Below are 18703 nucleotides of genomic sequence, written 5' to 3'. Positions count from 1 at the left end.
TCCTCCTTCCTCATTGGTCCAACCCGGAAGCGCGTGACATTTGTTGCTGCTCGATTGACGAGCAGTATTTCAATAATTTATACAGAGTGAGTGTTCTTAATTATTTAAGAAGAAGGGTGCGTTCTTCTCAATATACTGACCTGTCTTACGCGCCCACAAGAATTAGCAATGAAACTTATTACATTATAATACACTTTGTCTTTAAAAACCGGTGTAAACTTGTTTGCGGGTCTTAACACCAATCAATTAAATAATTATACATTTATTAAGAAATTATGAAAAATAAAAGCGTAAATTAATACAATAAACGGTGTTGGGTCAACGTAGCCCCGCCCACAACTTTGCGTCGCTATCATCATGTAATGTTCAAGGGTTATCGGAATTCCTAAAGCTACCCTTGTGAATCTCACGGTGACGTTGTTGTTTCACGACATTAAATTTGTGAATGGAAATCAGCAAGACATATAGGTGTCTCTTTTAGTGAGACACGCAGGTGTGTGCCGACTCCCATTTAACATGAATTTGAATGAGATTGGTTAATTCTGACCGCAACCAGAGTTATGAGAATGTGCAACCACATTATCGCAGTTGTTTATTTTTTAAGCACAATTGCACCGCGCCACCTGTACGATTTTATCACTGTCAGGCGGTAACCTTCTACAGTATGTCCAAATTTGATCAAATTAATAATTTTCCACAGATTGATACTACTGGTCAGTCCCCACATCGGTCTGCTATTTTTATTTATTTTTTACAAGTTATTGACCAATGTTAAGTGCTGAAAATGTGCCTGTGCGATATTCTCAATCATCCAGGTCATTTCATTCTCAGGGCATTGAATCGATCATAACTGGACTGTTGTGGTTGTCTTGGAAGGCTTGTCGCTCCAGTTCTTGCAACAAGGATTGCTTAGGACTGCACCAGCCTGTGTTGGTGTAGAAAACCCAATTTTTAGCACAAAAAGTTGTATACTATGCAATGTCGTAGTTTACATATACTTTCTCGCCCAACAAATACGGTTTAACAGACTGCTCCAAAGTAAGTGGAAAGGGTGGTGCCAAAGCGAAGTAGGCCCTTTGTTTTGTTGTACTGTCACTTTAAGAAGCCTGGGAACTTGCAGGGCAGCACCAACCGCTCATCACATGATTCTTCTCTTATGACAATCTAGAGAGGACAAGAAAATAACAGCCCGTGTGAGTTGAGCGGAGTTGCAATGCGTTTTGGTGACACATGATTGTTGTCCTGTCGCCGAAGGAGCAACGATGGAATTCAGTTAAGTGTCCGAACGTTCCCGTGTCGACGTGGATATTGTCAACTGAGCTTTGATGCGTCGCGAAGGACAAAGTTGGCGCATGGACAGCGACCAACTTTCGTTTTTGACGCAGCGTCTTTTTTTGTGAACCAGTGTCGTGTCATATTTTCTATTTTCGTTTGTTTACTTGTTTGTGGGGACTGACGACAAACTGTTGAGGTCGTGAGCGCACCTCGGCGTCCTTCCCATAAAGTTACGTAGCACACCGGACAACTTTTGGCTGACATGGTGGACAGCAAACCCACTGTTCAGGACAGACCTCCCGCCTACAACACCGTCCCCGGGGCTTATGACTACGGCCCCCCGCCGCCGCCGCCGCAGCAGCAGCAGCCGCCGCCGCCGCCGCCGCACGGCTACGGGGCCATCCCCGCTGCAGCGCCGCCGCCCTACCAGTACCCACCCGGCGGCCATGGTGGGTAACGAGCCAGCCAACCAGTCTGTTGTGTGTGTCGCATAGTGGCGCGATTCAACGGAACGAAACTTAACACGCAGTTGAGTCATCGCCGCGCACTTCCGGAGTCGTTTATGCGCGGGTTGTTTTGCTATCACATAAAAGGGATGAAATGTGCCGAACATGTTTATCATTCATATACCTCTTTAAGGCCATACGTAGTATGCTCGTTAATGTCGCGATGAAAGGTCAAAATTATATTTTTTGTTTTAACGACAGAAGTCGTGATTGTATCACGGAAGTATGATTGGGTGGAAGTTTTGATTCAATCCCGGATGTGGGACATAGACGACGAACCAACAACGAATGCCTTCGGAGTTATTTACTCATTTTTTCCTCCCTATAAACAACATAGGGATTTTTATATCGTTTCGTGTAGTTTACCGCGTCAGACAGGCAAACAAACACCATTGGTTCTCACAACTTTTTACTCAAGTACCGCCTTTTTAAAATTACTCAAATCACAAGTTGTATTTAAAACGGCGTATTCTCCAAGTCTTCAACTAGCACCATCATTAGTAGAAGTCAAAGCTGACAAATAGTTGCAAATTATGTATTGTACTAAAAAGTTCAATGCAACAGATCTGTACTGAAACAGTGATTCCTGCACGCCACCAGTGGTTAAAGTACCACACTTTCTGCACTACACATTAAAACCGCACAAAAAAAAAAATCTACATAGGTTTAAGCCCTCTAGCATTTTAGTTAGTATTGTAAAATACATTGATATATTATTTTCCCCGCCCCTGAATATATGGGTCAAGCCCCTCCCAGTCCCCTGAGAGAAAAATCCTGCCGCTGTGCCTGCAAGGTGTTGAAGAACCATAACACTACTTGACTTGTTAATGATTACAGCATGTACAGTGAATTAAAGCGTCATTCTCTCCCCCCCCCACACACACATGCTGCTTATCTGTGCTGTGACATGCTATCTTTATATCAAAGTTCACACAAACAGCTCTCAAGACTAATGTCAAATATTGCCTGAGAGTTACTCACCCAGATTCAACTCACCTTTATTTATTGAGCACTTTAAAACAACCATTGCTGCGTACAAAGTGCTGTCAAAACTAATTCATAACAGAGTCTCACGCAGAGTCAAAAGCCAAAGAATAAAAATGTGATTCAAGATGAGTTTTAAAGATGGGCAGAGAGGGGACTTGTCCAAAGATGACATTGATTAAGTTACTGTGTAAAAACTTGAAACTTGCCTCGAAAGAGGTTCTTTGTGCAATCATGTGCATGTTTCTTCTGAACGGCAGGCTACCCCCCAGGCCAGATGGGAGCGCCTTTGTCCCATCAGCCCTATGCTGGAACCTACACCGTCATCCAACCCTCCGTTGTTGTGGTAGGAGGCTGCCCGGCCTGCAGGTAAAAAGATACACAAAACACATTTAAACACACACGAAAAGATGATGTCACCACAAAAAAAAAAAAAAAAAAAAGTGAGCAATGTGAGTGTCGCGTGGTCACTGTGACAAAGCCTTTAAGTCTTCTCGCATCCTTTTATTTTTCTCAACCACCGTCATCATTGCTTAATGTAAGGTTGAACCATGACACACACACACACTCGCATATTTTGCATCTTGTGAGCGGACGTGGCTTTCACACACTTTTTTCATTTATTTTTTTACTGGACGTCAGCCAGCATGCTGGTAGTCACATGCCGAGCCGTACGGGGTAAAAGGTAAATCGCTAATTCACTTTCAGAACGCTGCATCAGTGGTTGCATTTTAAGGAATCTTTTACAGGAAATGATTGTGTAAATGTTGGACCATGACATGACAGGTTTCAATATGTGTGTGTGTGTGTCCTATATTGCAACAAGGTTATTGTAGTTCATGAAATAACTAAAACTACTTGTTATTGAAAACATTTTTTTTTTTTAATTAAAGAAGCACAGGGCAAGAGATTGACCTAAATAAAAAAAAAAAATCACAACTCTTTTGATGAAACATTGACTGACAAGTAGAGTAGTTGAATGGGACTTCATGCCCTGAGGGGGTCTGAATTGTTTTTACTGGCACGAAGCAACTTTGAGGAGGGTGGGATCAACCCTGGCACACAAAAAAATACAAATGTCCTGAATTGCTTTACAGCATACTAACTTCCTCCTTTCCCTATAAGGACGGCTCAGGATTTCACAACCGCTACGCGCTGGCACGCATGGGAAATATGGTTGATTTTTGTCAAAACACTACCGCTCTTGTCCACATGGCGCCGCCATAACCAACTGATTAATCGATAGAATAATTGATTGTAAAAATATTTGATAGTGACAGCCCTAAGTGCTTGTACAACTACAGGGAGGTTAACAAGCAACTTCTCTTTCCTCCCCACTTGATATTTTTTTTTTTTTCCAGGGTTGGCGTTCTGGAGGACGACTTCACCTGCTTGGGAATCCTGTGCGCCATCTTCTTCTTCCCACTGGGCATCCTCTTCTGCTTCGCCCTGCGGCAGAGGCGATGTCCCAACTGCGGCGCCACCTTTGGATAGACCAAGCAAACAAAAGTGTCAAACACACATTCACGACGCACAAAAAGTTTGGGTTCTTGGGTGCTGGGCTGAAATTTCAGGAGGAACCTAAAAATGCACTCTAAGCTATACAGGTGAATTAAATTTGACCTTCTGGAATTTTGAATAAACGCGTTCAACTGCAGCGGCGGTTTCTGGCATGTGTGTCAGTACTTTCTCTGTACAACTTGCTCGTCTTTAGCAAGGAGCTGATGGTCAAAATTCAGCAAAGCGCCTGGCTACACGGTACCGACCCCCCCCCCAACTGCTTACGGCCTTCTCACTGCGATGAGCACACACTTGTGACTGGCAACAAGGCGCTCTAAAGTGGCCACACTCTGGCTGTCAAGTCAGGCTGCATTTTCTTTTTTTAGATCTCCTATTCTTTTCCCCTCCTTGTGCTTGCGCCTTTCTCACCGTGATATGAGCAAACTCGCGACGACAACGAGGTGCTCTAAAGTGGCCACGGCGGGGCCGAGCCTCTTTCCACATTCGCATATTAGGTCCATCCTGAAATTTCACCCAAAGACCCGATATCCAGAACCTTTTGTGAGTAGCGAATACAACAACAATCCAGTATTTTTATGCCTTTTTTTTTTCTTATCACACACTGTGATACTGATCGTTGATTATTCTGCTTGCTTTACCCCCCCCTCCCTCCCTTTTGCATCTTCTCCGGGGCCAAAAAATGCCAACCTCAGGTACTTTCACCTCCATCACTGTTTAAATGTGGACTCTTCATGTTTAGAGCACAGAAATGATTCAAAAATGAAACCGCTGGATTTGTCTTAGTGGCCCCTTCCTCTTCGGCAAGACAATCAAAACATGTCATCGTTGTCTTCCATCCCAGCAAAGGTGTCTTGAGTACAAAAAAGTTTTTTTGCATTTGGAAACAAAACTACGCATGCTTGCTCCTATGATTGAGCTTCTTTTTTTTATATACTGTCCCACTAGTTTATGGTATTAAATATGTGACCCAAGTTGTGGACTGATTGATTGTTTCCATAACATCTCATCTTTGTCCATAGATTCCTGTTAATTACCACTGGAAGTGTCCCTGGAATTTTGCAAGCATTAGTAATCAAAGTCATGTTTCACTGCCAGTCCTTACTGACGGAAACGCTCCGTTAACAGCACGGCTGTTTTCCGTTATTATATATATTATATACGCTTTCAAAAGATTTGTTTGCTGCAGCTCTGCAGCGGAAGAGAAACAGGCAACATATAAACAGGATATCACTGTCGGCAGATACGAGATGGGGAACTTGGTGCATTGTGGGAAATCCCCTTAGTAGTCAAGTCCTGTTGGAGAACAAACGTGAAATAAAGCCAAAGTCAGCCCTGAATCCATTTGAACACTTTTATACTGATTGACTTCAGCGTTGTTCTAATAAAAAAAAAAAACACAACATAAAACATCAATGTAAGATTTGTGCCATGAAATTGTATTCATTTGTTCCCATCAGTCTTCATAACATTTCTCTTGGCTGCAGTAATTGCATCGAGTTTTTGTGTAATCTGATTTCAGCCTCTGCGTTGCCATATCTAATCTAATCTAATCAACCTTGGGCCTTCACAATGTTTTGTGATGACACATGAAACTTCAACTTTATTACAGATGGGACCCTTTAACAAGTAAGAGTTCCAATTTGGCTCACAGGAACACAATAGCATTTTCCATCCTCTGAGTGGTTGGTCCGAGCAAAACTTGTTTAAGACAACTTTGACTAACAAAACGTCTGCAGCGATCTGCGCATAATTCATTTCGATATATTTCATAACTTCAGCTCAAGATGGGGTCTGAATGTGAAGGAACACAGCATTTTATGACTCATAAAATATACATACATTCTTTCACAAAGAAATGACCACTAAAATATAAAAGGATATTATGTAAGAAGACAAAGGACATTAATAGTGCGTCATTCTGTCACAGAATGCATGGCGGCAAATAGGTTGTGTCTTAAAAAGCGTCAGGTTCTAGTGTTAAAAATGATCTGATCTAAATATCCTCATTTAACGAGGTATGACCTTCATTGAGATGTAAAATATCAATCTTTTTTAAGAGTGGCCTGGCCTAGATGGCAGCACAGTCAAAATGGTGACACCAACATACAAGACAAAAATGAAATATGATCACACACACTACAGAAAAAACAACAATGACTCCGTTGTTTTTTCTGTAGTGTGTGCACAGTACACGATTACATGATGAAAAGTCTGAAAAAACATACATGAAAGGTGTATTTTCTAGGCATCATCATTAGCTAATATTAGTCAGTTCAGATCATTAGCAAAGCAGTGTGTACAGCGTCCGTGTCTCGTTTGGTCATTGGATATTATGTTTGGAAGCAGATATGAAGACTGGCAAAACGACTTATTTGATTATCATTTTAAAAGACAAACACGAGCATTGAAATACAGCTTAATTTTCTATTTTGTTGTCTGGAACGAGTAAGGAAAAGTCTAAAAAGGGTTTTATTTTCCATTTTTAATTCCAAAACGAAAATAGAATACAGCACCTTACACAAATCGAAATACTGCTCGTATATCTGTTTTAGATACCCGGAAGTTGTCACCGAAAGCATTTCTCCTAATGGCCAGGAGATGGCGACAGCGCCGCGCCTGAAGACGATATCGTGAACTGTATTGTAACCTGGAAAAAAATTGTTGGTATCCTCTATTTCCCACAATCCCATGCGGCGGGGCGTGCTTCGCCTTTGCGAATGCAGTGCAGTATATATATATATATATATATATATATATATATATATATATATATATATATATATATATATATATATATATATATATATATATATATATATATATATATATATATATATATAATGTAATGTATGTATATATATATATATATATATATATATACACATATATGTAATGTATGTATATATATGAATATATATATATGTATATATATATATATATATACATACATATATATATATATACATACATATATATGTATATGTAATGAGGGTTTCGATATATATATATATATATATATATATATATATATATATATATATATATATATATATATATATATATATATATACATACATACATATACACACACACACATATAGGCACGAGATCTTGTGTATTCTCGCGAGATGTCCATTAGAACGCTTGGCGGTGGAATTTTGATTTGCAAGTCTTGCAAGTTGTTACTTCTGCACCGCTCACTGGCACATCGTCATCCATCACGTCGTTCGAACGTAAGGTACGCTGCCTTCATATAGTTTGAAAGTCCTCCAAACCTCGGGAATAATCTCAGCGGGTAACATAACGACTGCTCACATTTTGCTGTCACCGGCCGTTTGATAGCTAGCTGATGCTAAAGCTATGCTGCTACCGTGTTAGTTTCGTTTGCTATGTGCAGTTAAGGACCAGTGACAATGTCGCTGTTCGTTTCATAGCCTGACAGTGAGCAGCACGCATCTTAGCCTTTTCCTTACTCTCACTTTTTAGGTAAAAGAGCGCAGAATGTCCAAAAGGAAAAGTAGTCTTGTGAACTGCACTCCCCACAAACGGCTGGCATCTGAGCAGCATGACGACAACGAAGATGAAGAGGGGGAGTCTCAACTTTGTACACAGGTAAACATGTGCTTAGGCTACCTTTTTGTTGCTGGTTGAATCCGATTTTTTTTTTAATGTACTCGTTCACATTACAAAACCAAATGTGAGTTCTAAAGTGAACGCAACGCGTCTGTGATGTGACACGCATGCGCACAAAGCACGACGTAGAGCGACGTTCCCCCCCAAAACGACGTCACGTGGAATAGTGTTTACGGAAGTAAATATGGTCCCGCGTGTAAGAGCTCGTTAAATCATAGTAGCGAGGCGGGAGAAGGTCGAAATATATATATGTATTTTTTGTGTGTGGGGGGTGAGGCAACGCACCTCGATCTCCTTATTTGGAGACGTCTACTAAAGATAACGTTTTATCATTTAAGCATATGAGCCGTCTTAGTGGCTGAATTAATTAATTCCCATCACCACAAATGTCAACGTAATGCTTCATCTTTGAAGTGGGATTAAATTAAAGTCAAATGTAAATACAACAACTCTTACTCCAAACAACCATGTTTGCTTGTTTAGCAGCAAAGCTTCGGTGAAGTGGCGAGTGACGCTGGCATAGTGGAGAGCATCACGTTGAAGAACTTCATGTGTCACTCTTTCCTTGGTCCCATCACCTTCGGATCCAACATTAACTTTGTCATCGGCCGCAATGGAAGTGAGTGGAAGTGATATGATGGTTAGTTGGTTGCGTTAATTGTACTTTGGCTGGGCGATTAATCGATTCTTACTTGTCAAGATTATTTGCTTGCTTGTTTGTATAGTTGCCTCTGTTATTCAAAGTGAGTCCCCGCTGTCATGCACTGCTTACACAAATCCACGGAGGGCTAAGGAACAACAAAAGCAAAACTTGTTTTAAATGTCATTGACATTTTCGATAAGCCAACGGGGAAATCGCTTAAACACGGATCTTGTGCTTTTGTGCAGAAAAAAATATTTGTATTTTGGTAATTTGTATCTTTTCATCCAAGTGCTCCTTGTTGCCCATCCCTTTAGTCATTTGGCTTGAAATATGACCTTTTTCCGTGCAGGTGGAAAGAGCGCCATCCTGACAGCGCTCATTGTCTCGTTAGGCGGGAACGCGCAGGCTACAAGCAGGGGATCGTCCCTCAAGAGTTTTGTCAAGGAAGGTGAAAGGTAAAGGTTTTGTCCCGCCCACATTTTTTTGGATGACAAATTTTCTACTACAGCCCCTGTATTGGATGCCCAAAGGCTGGATTTGCACTGCAGGTCCAAGTGCCCAATCTGATGTAATGCCTATACAGTGCAACAATTTGTGGCTGTTTATTTTTGTGTACATTTCCAATTGACACACATTTGCTGACTCTTGATCATCATTGACTCATTGATTTGAATGTAATCTCCCCTATTTCTCTCGCTTCCTCCTTCATCTCCCTTCTCTTTTGTTCTTTCTTTCCCACACTTTCGCCCTTTTTCTTTGATTCTTTCTTTTTCTGACTTTTTCTTTTGTTGCATATCCACGTTTGGAAGTGAATGTTAAAATGTTACTAAAAACAGTGCCTGTTGAGTTGAGAGAGGTTTTATTGGTCCTTGTGCCCGGACCAAATGAATGGAATGCAAGGAGTGCTTACTCATTTGGCCTAATTTGGCTTGTTAACTTTTGCTCGCCATGTACGCGTGTAGTGGCATCATGCAATTGGTGTTAAAAGTCAAAACCAAGTTGACACTGAACAGAGTGGCACACTGCAGTGTTGGCTGGAGGCGCTACCTCCTGGTCTTTGAAACATAAAACCGTTTGATGCCATTTTGGCCTTGAAACGTACCAGCACGGAACAGAAACATTGAATTGATTGATTAGAACAACTTGGAAGTTGAAAAGCATCACACTTTGGAGGCTCCACTGTATTTGTATGCCTTGTGACGAATACACAATGATGCTCGTTTTTGTTCCTCCGTTGTCACAGCTCGGCCGACGTGTACATCACCCTGCGTAACCAAGGGAAGGAGGCCTACAAGCCTGAGCTGTATGGTCCGGCCATCGTCATACACCTGAGGCTGACCCACGATGGCGTGAGAACCTACAAGCTGAAAAGTCAAAGCGGTAAACTGGACGTGAGCTAGGGTTGACAGCAGCTCACATGACCCTCTTGTATGCGTTTTATATTTAGTATACTGTAAAAACCATCACCTTTCGCCGCAGGTTTCCACAATATTGCTGGAATTTCCACATCAGACAAATAATACGTTCCACAAAAGAATCTCTTACCCCTTCTTTGTAACCGTAATCCCTTTTTGGTTGTTTTTTTTTGTGTGTAGGTCAAATCATCTCAACCAAAAAGGATGAGCTTGCATCTATTCTGGACAATTTTAATATTCAGGTAGCAGCTGCACAAATAGGGGATATTTATTACTTGCGTGAGTTTATGAGAGCGTGGCTCAAGCTGACTTTTTCTTCCCAAGGTCAACAATCCTGTGTCAGTTCTCAACCAGGAGATGAGCAAGTACTTCCTGCACTCCAAAGGAGAGGGAGACAAATACAAGGTTGCTTTGCTTGACGTTTGTGTTTTCTGACAGATTGTGTTCATCTCGTCTCACTCGTCTGGTTTTGCTCAGTTTTTCATGAAGGCCACGCAACTGCAACAGATGAGAGAGGACTTCATCCACATCAAAGCCACCAAAAATATGACCGAAGATAAAGTGACGCAACACGGCGAGGTAACAATTGCTGTCGGGGGTGGAACCGGCATCAATTTCTTGGAACTAAAACAAAATATGCGTGAAAGATGCATTTGTTGTCATTCTTTTTTTTTTTTTTAATTTATTTTATTCCACTCAAAAGGAAAAATAATATTTCAGTCTTGTTGTGTTGAACCACTTTGATGATGGCAAATGAACGTGACGTCATTTCCCGTGGGGATTTTTGGGAGAGAAAAATGAGAACAGCTTGCCAGTCAAACGGTCCGAGAAAAGATCGGGTTCGTAATGGCCTTTTGAGACGGCGTTTGTTTGAACGTGTGTCGCAGTACTTGAAAGAGCTGAAGCAACGGTACCTGGAGCGAGAGGACCGTTACAAGAACCTGTCGTCCATTGACGAGATGCGCACCAAGCTGGAGGAGTTACAGAAGCAGATGGCCTGGGCCCTGGTCAGCTCATTTGCTCGGTCCTTTTGAGTCACAACGTTGGTCAAGAGACTGTGATCCGAAATGATATTTTGGCGTGGGCTCTGTGACCTTGTGGCAGGTGATGGAGATGGAGAAGGAGCTCGAGCCCATGAAAGAGAAACTGCGGGCCAATAAACAATCCACGGAGAAATATGACGACAAAGTGAAAGAATGGAAGGTAATGACGCCACCGAAGCCTTGAGCGCTTCTGTCCACATGAAGAAGAGCGTGCCTCCGCTTGCAGAACAAGGTCAAGGAGGCTGAGAAGAAGTACAAAGAGATCCAGGAACAGCTGGAGGGCATCACCCAGCAGGTGCAGGAACTGCAGCCCAAATGTGCCGAGCTCAAGGCCGAGGCGCAGAAACACGACACCCTTTTCAAGTCCAGCGAGGTTAGCGGCGGTGTTTTTGTTGTTGTTGTGTTTGCTCTCTTCAATTTCAACACCGTTCACCGCCCTTCAAGCGTTTGCGGTCATTGTTTGCAGGTTGCAGTCCACAGATTCCAGGTTAGCCTGAGAGACCTTGAGAAGGACAAAACTCAGCTGACCTCAAAGATCAATGACCTGCGGCTTAGGTGCAGTACACAAACGGGAACATTCTGCAGCGCGTCTCCCCCCCCCCGCCCCCCTCCCCCAGTCTTTTTGACTTTGAGCATCCTTCCAGCATCAACAAGGCCACAGGGTCGGCCAGGCAGGCCAGGGCCGAGGGCATGCAACGCATCCGGTGCCACCTGGAAGATCTCAATCACCAGATGTCAACTCTGGGACAGCAGATTGGCCAGTACCAGCACGCCTGCACTCGCGCCAAGGACGAACATGGAAAGTTACGGTAAAAGGGGGAAAAAAAAGCAGCTATAGACATTGATGATGATCAAATCATCTTGAAGAATTCTTTTGTTTGTTTGTTTGTTTGTTTTTTTTTGTCCCCGGTGCGTGTTCAGACAAGAGCACGATACACTGAAGAGGTCCACGGAAGCCCACATTAGAAACTTGCGGACGATGGAAGGCAGTCGAACCAATCGGCTGCGGCGCTTTGGGGAATACATGCCTGAGCTGCTGTTCGCCATCCAGGATGGTCACAAAAAGGGTCTATTCAAGCAGAAGCCACGAGGACCCCTGGGTAATAAGACACTTTCTCATTCCGTGCGCCTCTAATATCGGGATCTCCAAACGGTCGCCGGGCCGTAGTTCCGACATTGCTGCTTCAAGACATCCCGTTGAAACCGGACGTTTACATGCACTATATAAAGAGAGTCGATAAAGTGTTTTTTTCCCCTCGCTGTCTGACAAGAAATCAGATTAAAATTGCTGTTTTAGGTCAATTAGGATTACCAATATTATTTCTATTTGCTATTTTTTTTTAAGTCAGAAGTGTACATGCATTTCATGTTTTTTTCCAGGTTTGTTTAAAAACATTCAAAAGACTTGAAAGTTCTTCTGAGTGCCATTTGCATGGATGATTTATGAAAATCCGAGAAAAACATCATTTGCATAATAATTTGGAACACTCCATTGTTGTCCAATGTTGTCAATACGCTGATCAGAAGCTTCCCAAGGCATGACATCGTCATCTGGGTTTTGTAAAAAAAAAAAGTTAAGGGCAAAGTAATCTTACTTTGATGAAAATAAAGGAAAAAAAAAAACCACTTCTCATGATTCTGGAATTTAGCAAATAGACGTAATTTGGGTAATCCTAATTGACTTGAAACAGGAAAGGTTTTGTCTGCTTTCATGTCAGAAATTGGGAGGAAAGGTGTGTGTGTGTGTCTTTTTGCGTGCTTTAAGTCTGTTAACTTGTGCGCTGCAGGTTATCTGATCAAGCTGAAAGACCCGCAGCAGGCTCTCGCCATCGAGGTGTGCTTACAAAGTCTGCTACAGACCTTCACCTGTGACAACTACGATGATGAGAAAGTGTTGAAGGGGCTCATGGCCAAAGTCTTGCAGTCGGGCCGCAGGCCTCCCATCATCACCAGCAAGTTTCTCCCACACGTCCACGACACGAGAAGGAGGTAGCGCAGGGTCCGGCCGCCTACAACCGAACGTCTTCAAATCTAGAGTTGAAGTTGACTTGCTTTGTCTCATTTAGGGCTGTGAACCACCCGGACTACCCGTCTGTGCTTCAGACTCTAGAAATCGATGACCCGGTCGTCGCCAATTGTCTGATTGATCAGAGGGGCGTTGAGAACATTTTGCTCATCAAGGTACTCTAAAAAAAAAAAAAGAAGCAAATGATTTTCTATTTGCTAAAGGCCAGAATCATGACAGAAGGATTTTTTAAAGACACATTTTCATGACTTTTCCATGAGTTGCCACTTTGATGTGATGTCTTGAGACCTTAAATAGATCTCAGAAGTATAGCCAATTCATTGCAACATTTTGGGCCTCTAAGTGGAATATTAAACCGATAATATTATTTGTAGCTGCATCAGGAGTGAAGCAGAAACGTATTTTTGTTTCGCCTTTTGGTGGTTTAAGAGATGCATTCAAGGACCTCCAACAAAACAGGACATCGCAAAGGTACTGTAGATGAGAAAACTATCACTGAGTAGAAGCTAGCTTAAGCCAAGATTCAACCAGATGGTGCCAAAGTAATGCTTTTATTACTTTGGACAACAAATACAGAAGATTTCCTGCACATAATGGGGGACACAGCCCCCCCCCCCCGACTATGAATATGCGGGGGTTCACTGTAGCTGGTTGTGAATATTTCCGCCACTTTGGTTTTAGTTGACCGTGTGTATGTGCTCGTGTGTAGAATCGCGCTGAGGCTTGTCGCGTGATGATGTCCGGACACCCGCCCCACAACTGCTACCAGGCCTTCTCCAAGGATGGCGACCAGATTTTCACCAACCGCTGCTACGCCGCCGAGCAGACCCGAGCCAACTGCCTCTCGGGGGACGTGGAGGAGGAGATCAGGTGAAAATCTCCAGGCGAAACGCCGGCGTCGTGCGAAGCGCCGAATAACCAAACCCGCTTTATCGGCCTTTTATATCCCCTTTCTTAGACACCTACAAAGAGAGCTGGAGACTCAAAAAGCTCAGGCGTCGAGTTTGCAGCAACAAATGAAGACACTGGACGAGGACATCAAACAAAACGAGAAGCTGGAGAAGAAAGCCCACGCAGAAATGAAGATTGCCAACGTACGGCCTCGCTTTTTTTTTTTTGGTCACGTTGACTTTGTTGTGAAATGTTACCGACCGTATTTATTATACTGATTGCAATTACTCTGATCACATTTCATCTCATTGATATGAGTGCGGAACTCTACAACCGCGCCCACGAATTGCAGGACAAAGCCACAAAGTATCGGCTGGAGCTGTCGGACCTGCAGAATCTGGAAGAGCCTCAGCTGGAGGACCTCAAGCCGCTGGTCGGTTGCCAAGTGCGCCGTTGACCCGTCTTTAGCGCGGTCCCTCCAGTCGCCTCAACTGTCAACTTCACAGGAGGAGGTCCTTCAGGAGACTGTGGCCAAGATCGCCGCAAAGAACAGAAAGTGCGAGGAGGCAAGGGCCCGGACGTCTGAGCTCAAGGACAACTACGAGACGGCGGAGCAGGAGTACAAGCGGCACAAGGAGCGCATCAACACCGTCGCCGAGGAGGCAGACGCAATCAAGGTAAGATGCCTCGGAGCGCTTTCAAAGGGCTCCGAGCAACGCGCCGAACGGCTTCCAAGGCAAACCGGGCGGTCCACTTGCGATCGATTCACTGACCTGACGGAGAAGATCCACAAGCATGTTCAACGGCCCGGCGCGTGACCGCCGTGTGTCGTTGCGAAGGAGGAGCTGATCAAGGTGGACCAGGAGGTGATGAAGTGCAAGCATCACAAGAAGTACTACGACGACAAGCGCGACGGCCACCTCCAAAGCATCCAGGGGCTGGAAGACACCCTGCAGAGCAAGGAGCGGGAGGTTCAGGTACGAGCGTCCCGCCGTCAACGTCAAGGAAGGACTCACCCAGTGGGGCTGATCCTGCGCAGGTCAACATCTCCAAAGCCAGGGAGATCTGGCCCGAGCGCCTCGAAGTGGAGCGCAATGCCAGGAGCCTGGACACGGAGATCAGCCGCCTCAAGGTGAAGATCGGCACGCAGCAGGAGCAAGAAGGCGACCGCGAGGAGGTCATCAGGTGACTCGGTGCAAACATTCGCTCAGCCGGCCAATCGGTCCCGTGGCACATACAAGCATTTGCAGATCAGGGCCGCTGAGCGGTTTTCATTCGCCGGGCCGCGCACATTTTGGAATGTGGAAGGCAGAATACGAAGACAAAATGGACCCTTCTCACAACCCAATTTCAGCAGCAGATTTCTAGCAGACCCTGCAATGTCTTTCTCCCCCCCCCCCCCCCCCCCCCCCCCCCCAACATGCCCGTTGCAGAGAGTACCGCGATGCTCTGGCCAAGTACAGGAACACGGCGCAGCAAATGAAGAACCTCAACATGTTCATCAAAAGCCTGGACAGGGTTATGAATCAAAGACTTAAGGTTTTTGGTGACCTGAGGAGGTAAGCCAGGAAAGCAGCCACAAGCACATTTCGCCGAGTACCACGACTACGCTTTCAAAGTCTCCGCACCGCCTCGTCTTCAGGTACCTGTCGGCGCGTTGTCAATATTACTTCAACAGCATGCTGGCGCAGAGAGGCTACACGGGAACCATGAACTTTGACCACAAGAACGAGACCCTCACCATCTCGGTGAGAATGCCCCGCCCACCTCCGAAATGAGTTGTTCGCCGACCGAGGCCCTCGCGCCTTCTCTCGCCCCCGGCAGGTGCAGCCGGGAAGAGGAAGCGAGGGCGACCGGGTCAACATGCGCTCGCTTTCGGGGGGTGAGCGCTCCTTCTCCACCGTGTGCTTCGTTCTCTCCCTCTGGGCCATCACGGAGGCGCCCTTCCGCTGCCTGGATGAATTTGACGTTTACATGGCAAGTCGCGTTTTGTGTCGATGCTGCGAAAAAGAGCGTGTCTTGAAGTGCGGTACCGTGTCGACTTTAGGACATGGTGAATCGGAGGATCTCAATGGACATGATGCTGCAAGTGGCCGATAGCCAGCGCTACCGGCAATTCATCTTCCTCACGCCACTCAGCATGAGGTAATCGCTCGTATCGCCAATGTTGTTTTATTACTTGGTTCCTGATGGCGTACTTGAGAGCTTCACGTGGGCCCAATCGATTCCTTGCATTTTTACACGTTTGAAAAAAAAAAAAAGCACTTGAAACAGTTGAGCTTTATAAAGCAGCAACACCACGCGGTCATGAATCCATGTTCCATAAATGACTGTTCACCCGTTGGATTATCAAGCACAAACATCACTTTCACGTGAGGCTCATCAACAGTGGTAGCTGGCATGCTAGCACAAATAAGGCGCAAACTGACATGACATCACACGTGAGCAAAATGGAATAGTACAAGAATGGCGTTGGATTTTCTAGGGAAAAATAGCTTCAACCGTTAGCTAAAATCTAAGTTGATCTATTTATTTTTTTTATTTTTTTTTGTACTTTTAATAATTTTACAGACATTATTTATAGTTGTGGTGGAGAGTTGGGGGTGTGCAAAATATGTCCTGCTTCCTAGGGGGGCATAACAGAAAATAAATGATTTTTTTCCCCTCAGAAACAGTTTCATTCTATATAAAAACATTGTACATCTTCCTTCTCCTCTTTAAGTTCTCTTCCAGAAACTGATCTCATCACCATCCTCCGTCTCAAGGATCCACAAAGAGGCCAAGAAAACCAAGATGAAGATCCATCCTAATGCACACGTTGTAGCATTAGGCTCCCAGCCTAAAAGTATTTCTGTTTTATTTAAAGTATGTTGACTCCCAAAAAAGTCTTCTATGCCGCCCCACTCGTCTAAACATGGTGTTCTGATTAATATTGCATTTCAGGGGTGTGGCCATTTTGCCCCCTGAGGTGGGTAAAAACGGGTGGATTTTGCTCCTTAATTGATTGCACAAACGCAATATTCATCAGAATGCCATGTTTAGACGAGTGACCATGTTATTATTGTAAAGAACATGTTTGACTTTGACTTCCCGTTAAAAGGTGTTATTTTGATTTGTTTCTGCGCACATAATAAATGCTTGCACTTTCACATTGTGCAAGGGACTTCATGTTTGTCTCAAATGCTGAAATATAAATGTTCAATCCATCAATAAAACAAATGTTGTATGTTACAAACAGTAGTGTAATGTGAGTTGATTGTGTCGAGAGCAAATTTGGACAGCAAAATTTGGTCTTGGAGGACCACCGCGGTTCTTGACATTTTTTTATTTTTTTCACAGGATACATTACATGTTTCCAGGCCACTTGTTGGCAAATTTAATGAGGCTCAATCATAACTACCCCATAAGCCAACGACGAAAAACGTATCCCAGCCATGCCCACGTGTTGCTTGGCAGATTCATGGGGCACAGTCATAACTGCCTCAAAGGCCCAAAGGGAAAAAAAATGACCGACCACTTGTAGGCAGAGTTCATAGAGCACAACCTTCACAGCGCCATGAACTCAAAAACAACAATAATAATTCAAAAAAAAATCTAATTCAATCATAATTGCCCGATATGCCACTGGAACGTGCGAGTTCATGGGGCTCAATCATACCTGCCCAATAGTTCAATGAAGAAATGTCATGTTTAACACACGCACTTGTTGCTAGGCAGACTTCATAGGTAGACCGGTTGTAGCTAACCACCGGGCGCTTGTCACGATCGGTTACCGCTTGTCACGATCGGTTACCGCAAACGAGAGAAAATGAATGAAAATCAAATAGCCCCAGAGTTTCGTCGTAAAAGGGAAAAGGCCAACTGAGGTGCCAGAAGAGAGTCCTTCGACTTTTAAGAGCTTCTTTTAACAGGCTAAACAAACACTACAACACGGACGGCTTGAGCGCTGCGACAGGTGTTTCACGAGCAATTAAGTCAAGATGGCAAACGTTTGTGCAACATGTTTGGGCACACGGAGACCAAACATTCTGGATTAAAAGAAGTCTTTTTGATTTAAAAAAAATAAAATAAAAACGTTTGCAAGAAGGACGGAAGCAATTACACAGGCTACCACAACAAATACGCGGAGAGCATCGAAGTACATCCCTCAAGCTCACAGGGCTCCAACTGATTCAGCGTTATGGTGAGTTTTTTTTTCTTCTCCATTGTACCTTTGCTTATTTATGCTGGTCTTGTTTTATTTTTATGCCACACCTTGAAGGCTGGTCCGTGAAATTTATAGCTACATTAAACTGGTCCGTGGTGCAAAAAAGGTTGGGGGACACCCGCCTAAAGATTAATTTGTCACACCTGCTTATTGCCAGGCATACTTTTTTTTTTTTTAAAGGCTCAATCATATCAAGACTTCACATCAACAGAAAACAGTCACTCTTAAAATAATGGACAAGTCATAATTTGACATCCCCCCCCTCCCCTCACGTTTTTTTGTTCATTTTTGTCTTAAACATCTCATGATGCTAGCCACCTCTGATCAAATAGGCTACACCCCAGTTAAACAGGTCATTCAATTCTACCCCTAAAGTAAAATTATTCAGTTGTTCGTCTTTTCTGGAAAATACACTGGAGTCATAATTTTTTGGAAGGTGACGAGTTTTACACAAGGGGGGAAAAGTGGATACACAGTTTTAGTACCTTCTGCCATCTAGTGGAAGCGTATTCATTGTTCTGGCTGTCATTATATGCCGTTGGTATAGCTAGCTAGATAC

General features: G+C 43.8%; 3 protein-coding genes across 5 annotated transcripts in view; all 3 read left to right on the top strand.

The window, feature by feature from the left end:
* Positions 1-67: 67 nt before the first annotated feature.
* On the top strand, positions 68-5257 carry bri3 (brain protein I3). Its single transcript, XM_086056774.1, has 4 exons — positions 68-86; positions 1169-1724; positions 3026-3134; positions 4127-5257. The coding sequence occupies exons 2-4, from the start codon at positions 1538-1540 to the stop codon at positions 4257-4259; spliced, it is 429 nt and encodes a 142-aa protein (XP_085912900.1). The 5' UTR covers positions 68-86; positions 1169-1537; the 3' UTR covers positions 4260-5257.
* Positions 5258-7385: 2128 nt separating this feature from the next.
* Positions 7386-17086, top strand: LOC147134007 (structural maintenance of chromosomes protein 6). 3 transcript variants are annotated; one of them, XM_086056648.1, is made up of 27 exons: positions 7386-7524; positions 7773-7898; positions 8406-8538; positions 8912-9017; positions 9806-9942; positions 10158-10219; positions 10302-10382; positions 10455-10556; positions 10865-10984; positions 11082-11180; positions 11247-11393; positions 11487-11575; positions 11665-11829; positions 11942-12120; positions 12808-13009; positions 13087-13201; positions 13756-13916; positions 14005-14140; positions 14290-14370; positions 14444-14614; positions 14777-14914; positions 14977-15122; positions 15371-15496; positions 15580-15685; positions 15762-15914; positions 15985-16082; positions 16660-17086. In XM_086056648.1, exons 2-27 carry the CDS (start codon positions 7788-7790, stop codon positions 16745-16747), a joined length of 3252 nt encoding a protein of 1083 aa, XP_085912774.1. In that variant the 5' UTR covers positions 7386-7524; positions 7773-7787; the 3' UTR covers positions 16748-17086. The 3 variants fall into 3 exon arrangements, with proteins under 3 accessions (XP_085912774.1, XP_085912772.1, XP_085912773.1); XM_086056646.1 differs by having other exon boundaries at positions 8403-8538; XM_086056647.1 differs by having other exon boundaries at positions 7423-7519; positions 8403-8538.
* Positions 17087-17672: 586 nt separating this feature from the next.
* Positions 17673-18703, top strand: part of fam20ca (FAM20C golgi associated secretory pathway kinase a) — a 150480-nt gene continuing 149449 nt past the window's right edge. Inside the window, exon 1 of the mRNA XM_086056650.1 lies at positions 17673-18120. The gene's annotated coding sequence lies outside the window, so the exon portion shown is untranslated. The remainder of the gene's footprint in view (positions 18121-18703) is intronic.

This window comes from Filicampus tigris, chromosome 16 (assembly GCF_054856515.1).
Source record: "Filicampus tigris isolate MCC_2025a chromosome 16, RoL_Ftig_1.0, whole genome shotgun sequence".
NCBI lineage: Eukaryota > Metazoa > Chordata > Actinopteri > Syngnathiformes > Syngnathidae > Filicampus > Filicampus tigris.
This window is presented reverse-complemented; position numbering and strand designations above follow the sequence as displayed.

What these genes read in the sequence shown, in the direction of transcription:
- bri3 (XM_086056774.1), top strand. Translation starts at nt 1,538, where the DNA reads ATGGTGGACAGCAAACCCACTGTTCAGGACAGACCTCCCGCCTACAAC. An exon ending in GTACCCACCCGGCGGCCATG is followed by an intron (nt 1,725 to 3,025) that starts GTGGGTAACGAG and finishes TCTGAACGGCAG; the next exon opens with GCTACCCCCCAGGCCAGATG. An exon ending in GGAGGCTGCCCGGCCTGCAG is followed by an intron (nt 3,135 to 4,126) that starts GTAAAAAGATAC and finishes TTTTTTTTCCAG; the next exon opens with GGTTGGCGTTCTGGAGGACG.
- LOC147134007 (XM_086056646.1), top strand. Translation starts at nt 7,788, where the DNA reads ATGTCCAAAAGGAAAAGTAGTCTTGTGAACTGCACTCCCCACAAACGG. An exon ending in AGCAGATGGCCTGGGCCCTG is followed by an intron (nt 10,985 to 11,081) that starts GTCAGCTCATTT and finishes ACCTTGTGGCAG; the next exon opens with GTGATGGAGATGGAGAAGGA. An exon ending in GTCCACGACACGAGAAGGAG is followed by an intron (nt 13,010 to 13,086) that starts GTAGCGCAGGGT and finishes TGTCTCATTTAG; the next exon opens with GGCTGTGAACCACCCGGACT.